The sequence below is a fragment of the Elaeis guineensis genome, chromosome 7, assembly GCF_000442705.2.
Source record: "Elaeis guineensis isolate ETL-2024a chromosome 7, EG11, whole genome shotgun sequence".
NCBI classification, from domain to species: Eukaryota; Viridiplantae; Streptophyta; class Magnoliopsida; order Arecales; family Arecaceae; genus Elaeis; species Elaeis guineensis.
The window spans coordinates 96,765,403-96,775,413 of NC_025999.2; the positions used below are offsets into that span (position 1 = coordinate 96,765,403).

Here is a 10,011-nt window from a genome sequence, read left to right on the forward strand (position 1 = left end):
TTTTTATAATTTTTTGAATTAAATAATAGTCGAGAAGGTTACCTATCTTTCTAATCTCGTTCACCCATGCCCTCGTGAGTTCAACTGAATATAAAATTAGATTGGATTTGAGTGCACTATTAAAATTCGGTCAAAAAATTCGAATCGGGTTGGAGTTACTCGCAATCTGACCGGGCCCATCTGCATCCCTATCGGTGACTCTGTTGCCCTTGACGACTAGAGACTATGCGCGTAAAAAGTCACGGTAACGAAGAAAACGACCGGCCTGAGTGCATACCAATTATCGTCCCCCTCCCGGAATTAACTTCTATATTAATCTCCGCCGCGCCGCGGAGTCCTTTCCTTCTTTTCTCGGCTCTGTCCATCTGAAAAGATGAAAGAAAACTCTAGGGTTTCAAGGTTAAGCAATCGGGCGACAGCGTCGAGGCTACCGAAGCTTTGATCTTGGCTCGCTCTTTGGAACGGAAAGAGGGGGATGGGCGGTGGGGATCTCTTCGACCACCGAGCGGTGATGGATTCGGACTTCTCCGGGGCGAGCGGCAGCGATCAGAACTTCGAGTTCGCGTTCAACTCCAGCAACTTCTCCGACCGCGTGCTCCGGATCGAGATCATGGCGGAGCCACCGGGGAGCAAGTCCGACGGCGAGAGCGGAGCCGCTGCCGTGGAGTGGGCGCGGCAACCCAAGCGCAAGAGGGAGGAGATCAAGAAGGACAAAGGTCACCGCCTCGCTCCCGATCCCCGATTCCTCAGAGATTTAGCCCTTCTCTTTTTTGTGGCTAAAATCTTTGTTTCTTTTTTCCTTGCATGTCTTGCTTGCAATGGAGCTTTTCATTCTTTTCTTGTTCCTTGTTTTGTCTTGCAGCCTAAATTTACATCGGATTGTATGACTGTTTATGATTCCTTTTCTTTTTTTAAAGCATGCTGGATCGAATTCTTGAACAAAACCCTAGCCTTTCCCTCTCCGAGATTTCTTTCCCCCTAGGTCTAAGGGTCATTGGGTAAGCATATTTGATTAATGTAGGGGCATGTGTTGATAAGAGTTTTTTTTTAAATAAATAAATATATATATATAAACCCCTAGCCGACGGAATTCTAAAGAGAGAAACGACATTATGAGGAATTAGTTTTTGGCGAGTGAATTATGAGGAGTTATAGACTAAAAAGGTTCTCTGGAACATCATGATCGGGTTAATGAGGCAAATTAGTGAAAGTTTAGGGGCTTGGACAGAATCTGGGAATTTTGTATTTTGTCCCAATGAGATCAAAATCCTTTTTTAGTGTCACTTTGATAGGTTAGGTTCAGCACGAGAAACAAGAAAGATGGAGAATGGGGACAAGATGAAGGGGAAACCGTACTTAGGATTTTTTTAGGCCCCTCCTTTTCTTTTTTCTACATTTTTATTTCAGGGTAAATAGGATTGCCTGATGTTTATGATTTTCCTTTTTGGTCTTTTAGAGCCTGTTGGATCGAAGTCTTGAATAAAACTCTAGGCTTTCCCTCCTAATATTTGCAAAGACGTGGGTTGATTAGTTTTTTCTAACCCCTACCACCCTACCATGAAAACTCTAAGACAGATACTTCATGTTATGATGAAAGGATTATCTGAATGGTTTCGGACTAAAAGGATTCTATGGAACATCATGATTGGTGAAAAGACTATGGCTAGTAAGGAAAAGTGGTGAATGCTAGAAGGCTTGGAGTTACAAGATCTGAGAATTTAAGTTTTGTCATGATGAAGTCAACTCTTTTTTAAGTGTCACTTTACGAAAAGATCAGGTTCAGCATGGTAAATGAGAAAAATGTACACTTGGGATAAGTTGAAGGTGAACTTTTACTTGCTATTCATATATTTTACAACTATTTACCATTGCAAAAAATGGAGATAAGGTTTCAATCAGTCAGTGAACAATCCAATATGTTTCAGCTAAGGATGCATGTAAAAGAAGATTGAATGATTGTTTATGTGGTATATTAGTAGACTGAGTCACTGTTAAGATAGCATCATCTTTCAAATATTTTATATCATGGTTGGAGTTTATTAATGGATCTTGAAATTGAGCAGTAATCTAGTGACTTTTTATGTGAAAATTAATTGAAAGCCTTGCAATACAATGGTTGTCATCCGAATCCACATACAAGCAAGATTATCAATCTTTGCCGAGATACCAGTCAATATTGTTATTGGGCACTCACCAAATTATATAAAGAAAATTTCCGCCCTTGTCGTCTTCATAATGTATCCCGACATATTGGCCAACCTGATACCAACATATCCTTTTAAATTGTTGAATACTAAATACAATGCCTCAAAGCCGTTTAGTTTATGTTTTTGCTTAATTGAGCGATATTTCTATATCTTGGTTCCTATATATTGATTGAGATTGCAGAGTACTGCAGTTCTTTCCAACTCCTTCCAGCCTTCAATCTTAGTTGGGATAAACTGAGATCCCTCAATTCGTCTCATCATTAGCGACTCCTCTTGATGACTAAGATATTGGTTGTTAAAATCTTGCTTAAGGGGGAGCAGAGTGCATCTGGGATCCTCAATGGGACTGTCTGTGTAACACTTTGGTGCTGGTATGATGGCTTGTATACTCTTATATTCAGGGATGTTAATGAGGTGGATCTGACTAGAGCATATGCAAGATTTCAAATAGGCCTACAAATCCCTACTTGTCTCAGTTATTAAAGAAGTTGCATACTTTAGATTAGTTTTTAGACCACTAGTTTTATGTATTTCCTTGTTCATTGAAGGTTTAGAAATTAAGAAAGATTTGAAGGAATTATTGCTGTGAATTTTCCTGAAATCCATCAATTGAAATTAGTTAGTTTTTGTGTAAGATGAAATTTTTTTAATTTCTAATTTTATCCTTACCAGGCGTCAAACTTTGTCTTAAAAATGTCTTAGTATGGTTATAGCTTGGACCAATATTGTTAAGATTGCGGTCATATTGTACATTACAGTGGGAGTCAAATTGGATACTGGATTGTATTGGAGAATTAGAATTGTCCTTTTCTTTTTAAACATTTAACAAGGGTAAAACAATAAGATAAATTAAGAAACATGATCTAGTTATAATTTGAATTTTTAATGAGTAAGAACCATCATATAAGGACATAAAACTTTAGTTTCCAACACTCACAAGCTCATAGATATCATGTCCAAGAAACAAACACTTTATTTGATTATTCAATATGGTTAAATGCCATCATACAAGTCCGTGGATATCTTAATTTGATGTAAAAAATGCACATAGGCATAAGGCTATCAAACAAAGAAAAAGGTGTGAACTGTCATCATCATCATTGTCATCATTATACTCATGTTTGACATACAAAATTGCCTTAATTCCTCTTTCCTCTTGATGAACTAAGTTCCCCCCATGAGTATCTCGATAATGAGTTTTCTCACCTTTATGAGCAAGCTAGCTTCTATATGAACTTAAACAAGAAGGAAAAAAATGCATTGGCTCAATTCACCTTTGAGATAGAAGGTTGAAGAAGGAAAGCAATCAGATTTTGAAAGCAGTATAAGAGATGAAAATTATTCTCAACAACTAGATCTTTTTGAACTTGACATTGCTAGGATTATGTTTTGGGAGATTATTGATGGTGAATTGATCATTATAAAAGGAAGACATTAATGGATCTTAAAAATGGACATTGCAATTACTTTAATATGCAATAACTTAATATGAATCTGGACCTTACAATAGAAAGGATCATAAAATCCACAATATGAATCTTACTACCCATGTCTGGATCTTGCAATCCAAGCTGGACTTGATCCATGGATCTGATCCATATCACTGAAGACTACTTTGATCTGGATTTTACCATCCATTCTGGATCATGAGATCTTGACAACTGTGCTTGGACCATCACAAACTAAAATTCATCAAGTTGTATTTAGAGTGGTCTGGCAACTTTTTAATGTAGGGCACAATAAGAACCCAATTTTGTTGATTAACATTTTACCTATTTGTTGCGATGGATTCCGTATACCCTATCTCATGTTCTGCATTCCTTATCTCATCTTCTGGTTCATCTAATCCTCTCTTTCTTCCTTTCCTTTCCTTTCCTTTCACGAGGCAACTGTCTGGTGTTTATAAGAAAATTGGTTCATTAGAGTTACAAATAAGATTGTCTCTCTGTTCTGCTTAGGTGTCAGGCTTACATGATTTCTTGATTTTGCAAATTATCCAAGATTAGTCTGAGATTTCTTTTCATTTAATTTGCATTGGATCTAATTTCAAATGGAAAATGGTCTTTGATGTCAAGTGGATATACATACATATATATGAATATACAAAATTCATAACTTAGTATCATATGAATAATATAGTTTTGTTTTTTTGGATCATATGATTGTTTTATAAGACTAACATGAAGATGCAATATATGTATGCTAGAATAAAGTATTAAAGAAACTTCATGAACTTAAAGAAATACATTATTATGAGTAATGACATGTGCCATCATTAACATCCTTGTTGTGTTAATGATTTCTATCAAAAATTTGTTTATTCAACTTTATAGGTTAATGGAATGGTCTGTAATATTATTGTCCCTTCAAGTGCCTATTCTGAGTGAAAATTGGTCCATGCACGGCATATAAATTTTTGAATCTATTTTGTGTATGGCGTGGAAGTCAATATCATCATCTGGCTTTGAAGTTTTAAGGCTTTTAAGACTCACTGCTTTACACTCTTTTAACCCTCCATGTTGCAACATGTGTTATGGGTTCATTGAGCAATCTTCCAAGGGTCTGATCAGCATTCTAACTTTTGTGTTAGGAGAGCAATTTAAAAGTGAGGTCCTTATGCTCTGACCAAGAGGTATAAATGGGCTGATCTCAGCCAAGCTGGGCCCAGCTAGAGCTTTGCTAAATGATCTGCAGAGTTGATCTGAGCTCTGCGCAAGCTTGTTACAACCTGGCTAGCCCGGGTTTGAGCTCAGGTTATTTACATTTCAAGGCAGGTCGAGCTCACTGGTTTGCTTTCAATATCAACATTGTGGAGGAGGTTACGACTAGAGCAGGAGAGTTGGCTCGGGGGGCAGGATTTGCAGAGATATACTTATATTCTCATAATGAGTTTATTTGAGCCGAATATGAGCTTCTCTTGAGCACCTCATACAACATTTCTAAGGAAACACTCGTTCACTAATGCCATTGTTATTGTCTGGTTCATGTCAGGCTGTTATTGCATGGTATTTTGAAACAATAGGTTCCAACAACCCTATAATGGCTATGTTATCCCTTTTAAATTATAAAAAGAAGTGTTTTATAATTTATATTCCCTGGAAAAAGCTTTAATCATCATGTGACCATTGTGTAGCCTATTATGGAATGTTGTACATAACTATATTATGATCTTTACCAATGTGGATCATATTAGGCAGTGTAGAGAGCTAATAAGCATGAGAGAAATGTAATAGACATGAGAATGTTCAGGTCGATCTCTGGCTGAACTAGATGGATAAAATAAAGGGTACATTTTCTGAAGATTATGAGTGACATTTGTGGAGGATCAAGGAGCAATTGTTATTGTCTGGTTCATGTCAGGCTGTTATTGCATGGTATTTTGAAACAATAGGTTCCAACAACCCTATAATGGCTATGTTATCCCTTTTAAATTATAAAAAGAAGTGTTTTATAATTTATATTCCCTGGAAAAAGCTTTAATCATTGTATAGCCTATTATGGAATGTTGTACATAACTATATTATGATCTTTACCAATGTGGATCATATTAGGCAGTGTAGAGAGCTAATAAGCATGAGAGAAATGTAATAGACATGAGAATGTTCAGGTCGATCTCTGGCTGAACTAGATGGATAAAATAAAGGGTACATTTTCTGAAGATTATGAGTGACATTTGTGGAGGATCAAGGAGCAATTGTTTTTGAGGTACTGTAGACTTGTTAATGTAGGACAGTGACAGTCCTAGAGAGGCAGTGCAATGACCAAAATGATTTATGCAAGAGACTATTCAAATAAGACAACTTGTCTAGGGAAAGGTACCAACTCGAACTGATGGACATGGTTTATTGTTTAAGTTTTATATTTACATCTTAATAAATATTAAATTGTTGGGTATTGGTTGATATAAGTGCATGCTTTTCTATGTCCATATTATAGTTATAGGTATTATACTGTTATTTCTGTTATGTAATTTTCAATCTTATAACTGTGGGGACATCCAGGTAGTATCAGAGAAAATTTGATTACGGTTAAGTGAAGATTTTAACACTGCCATTATTCACCATCTGATCCTTTTTTTTTTTTTTTGGGGGTGGGGGAGGGGGGTTTGCGGGTGGGGGAACAATACCATCACTTCTTCAAATATCAAATGTGATGCAACATCAAGTTTATTGGAGTTGTCTGACTGATGGTTCTAGCTTTCCCACTGGAAAAACTTTTAACTACAACAATTATAGTATATAATACATTTTCATTCTACTCTGAAATCCAGCTTATAGTATTTGCAGCACCCATATGTTCTGCAATGAAGCGTAGTGGTATTGATTGAAGTGATATCTACCTTTCTAAGGAAATGTCCTGAAGTTCTTGTGAATGCCACTGTAATCTTGGCTGATCTAGGGCAAATCCAGTCTTGCCAAATTATCATTAGATCTAATGTTGCTGACTGTTTTTGCAGTTTTTTTTAAAAAAAATCTTGATGGATTATTTGAAGGAGTTTGGAGAAGTATTTGCCAATTATATGATTTGTGCAAATTATTGTTTCATATGTTGAATTGTTGATTGGTCATACTAAATAAATATATATATTTTTTTTCTATTAGAATCTTTAGCCACAGAGTCTGCAAAGTCTCCGCCAGAGCATATCTTGAATTGTGACCAGCCCGACACAGAGGATTGTGTGGCTTTTGAAAATAACGATGAGGATGCAGTAGCAATGATTGAAGAATCACCACCAAATATTGGTCGAGATGGTAGACACAATTACCATTTCAAAATTTTGTTTGATTTAATTTCTCAGATGAAGTTATTTTCCAGTCTATATTTAGATGGCCATCTGTCAGAAAGTATGGACAGATGCTTTTGGTACTACCTCATTCTGATAATTTAGATTAGTGTTGTGCATTTTCAGTTGCTTTTCTGATGTCTATTATGATCCCAACCATGGATTGCTTGCCATCTTCTGTCTTTTATGCTACCAGCCATTGGCTGACTACCATCTTATGTAATGTTCTATTATTCCTTCCATGATATGATTATTAATCTCTATGTTGTGCAACATAAAAAATTAATTGGATTTTTCCCTTCATGCAATTCTATTTTCTTAAGTGTTAAAACAGCTTCTAGGCACTCCACATCATACGTAGAATTGACAGTCTGACCGTCATAGGGCTTGATGCTTACACAATTGACCAAACTACAGACTAGAATCCATGCAACTCCTTTGTTTCTGCGCATTATAGAGCAAGAACTGAGCCAACGCTGCTGTATTTATAATTTATGGGAGTATTTATCTACCGTTATAAAAGGTGTGAAGTGAAAGTGTGAGGGCAGCCAAAGAGTTTATAGTAGTAGAATTTGAGCACTGGTAGACTGGAGCTTCGATGGTTCAACAGAAAAGTCAATAGATCATATGACTTCATATAATTTTCAAGACCTATTAAAAATGTTTCAGATCATTATTATCATTATTTTTCTTGAATATTTGATCTCGGGCCTTTATTCGTTGGCATTAGTTCTGCGTTTTTTGTTTGCAATTCTAATCGGAAGGTACAAATCTTTGTAGGTGATGATCACAAAGTAATGATTCAACTTGGGGCATGGAATGTTCTCATGTTCTCAGGGTTAAATCTATTTACATCAGTTCTGCAATACTGGCAGCAAAAAGCCCGTTCTTTTACAAGGTAAGAAACGTTCCCTCCCCACCTTCTAGAATCTGTACTATTCTGTTTTTCTCTTTCCTTGATTGTAATGACTGTGCAGCATTCTTACATATTTTTGGCTCTTAGCTTTTTTCAAATGGCATGAGGGAGTCTGATCAACGGCATGCCACCCTAAGAATCAATGCATCAGGTAATTTTGAAGAATTGCTATGATGGTTTCAAAATGGTACATGCAAGCTTGACTGTTTGCAGTTGTTCAACTACTAATCCGCACCTCATTGTCAAATTTTCACCTTATGGAACAAATATAACTGAGTGATGTGTTGTCGCTAGTCTAAGAAAGTAGAGATAGTATGATGTTGACTGGCATAAACATGTTTCTGAATTCTTGTATTATTAGTTCATGTTGTCCAATATTAATGTCAAGCTCACTATGCTATAAACCACCATACAACTATTGAGTCATGACTGATCATTTTATATTGATATATGCTTTTTGATATGTATCACTTTGCTGAATTTTCTTTCTGGAACAGAGGAAGCTGCTCTTATGGAGCTCCTAACTTTTATGTATAGTGGAAAGTTGTCAACCACCTCACCTGCCCTCCTGCTGGATGTGCTGATGGCTGCTGATAAGTTTGAAGTTGCCTCTTGCATGAGACACTGCAGTCAGTTGCTTACAAGCTTACCCATGACTACAGAATCTGCACTTCTGTATCTGGATCTCCCTTCTAGTGTTTCAATGGCCTCTGCAGTCCAGCCATTGACTGATGCAGCCAAGAAGTTCCTTGCCAATAAATATAGGGACATAACTAAGTGAGTTAATTTTTGCCATTAAGTGTTCTGTGTAAACTTTTTATCACTTTGTTGATATGAACTTAGCGGATATTCTACTGGCAGGTTTCAAGATGAAGTGATGAATCTTCCTCTCGCAGGCATTGAAGCTATACTGTCCAGTAATGACCTCCAGGTGGCATCTGAGGATGCGGTCTATGACTTTGTGCTCAAGTGGGCCCGTGCTCGGTACCCAAAGTTGGAGGAACGGCGTGAGATCATAGGGTCCCACTTTATCCGCTCATACGTTTCCCTCATATGACTTGCAGGAAGCTTAGGAAAGTTCTTACCTGCAATGACCTGGACCATGAGCTTTCTTCTAAGGCTGTCACCGAGGCACTCTTCTTCAAGGCGGATGCCCCGCACCGGCAGCGTGCCCTTGCTGCAGATGAGTCGACCAGTCGGCGGTTTGTCGAGCGGGCATACAAATACCGTCCTTTGAAAGTGGTGGAGTTTGATAGACCCCACCCACAATGCATAGTCTATCTGGACCTGAAGCGGGAGGAGTGTGCCAAACTGTTCCCTTCAGGCCGGGTTTACTCTCAGGCATTCCATCTTGGCGGGCAGGGTTTCTTCCTCTCAGCTCACTGCAACCTGGATCAGCAGAACTCATTCCACTGCTTTGGGCTTTTTTTGGGGATGCAAGAGAAGGGTTCCATCAGCTTTACAGTAGACTATGAGTTTGCTGCAAGGGCCAGGCCGTCGGGAGAGTTTGTCAGCAAGTACAAGGGCTACTACACTTTCACTGGTGGGAAGGCGGTTGGGTACAGGAATTTGTTTGCCATACCATGGACATCCTTCATGGCCGATGATAGCCTCTTCTTCATCAATGGCGTTCTTCACTTGAGGGCTGAATTGACCATCAAGCAGCCATCGCCATCTTAGCTGAACCAGTGGATCTGCAACTGTGTATGAAGGTCACTCCTATGAATGCACCACGGGTGTTGTATATCTGATGAATACTGTTGGATGCTTTCTTGTTTTACTTGCCTAGGCACTTGTGTCAAACCTAATGAAGAAAGAAAAGAAGGTAGGTAAGCATGCTGTCAAAATGTCAGTCTTTGTTGTTTCCTTGACAAATTTGAAATGCAAAGATTGGATTGCGGTTATGGTGATACATAAGCTCCCTAGGAGGAAATTATCAAATTCCTAAATGTGCATCCTTTACCATCATCAGAACCTGGTCTTTTAACGTTCAGGTTTTTAAAATTGTTTCATCATCTTTTACTGCTTGCGGTTAACAACTACAATTTTGTCTTAAAAAGCAAAGATACCGAAACCTTGGTAATTTGACATCTACGAACCTAAAT

General features: G+C 37.8%; 1 protein-coding gene across 1 annotated transcript; it reads left to right on the plus strand.

The window, feature by feature from the left end:
• Positions 1-284: 284 nt before the first annotated feature.
• LOC105048238 (BTB/POZ domain-containing protein POB1) lies at positions 285-9,810 on the plus strand. Its single transcript, XM_073260375.1, is given in 7 exon segments — positions 285-716; positions 6,809-6,958; positions 7,755-7,888; positions 7,994-8,057; positions 8,404-8,683; positions 8,768-8,940; positions 8,943-9,810. Coding segments are annotated over 7 exon segments (1,686 nt in total). The 5' UTR covers positions 285-475; the 3' UTR covers positions 9,587-9,810.
• Positions 9,811-10,011: the final 201 nt, after the last annotated feature.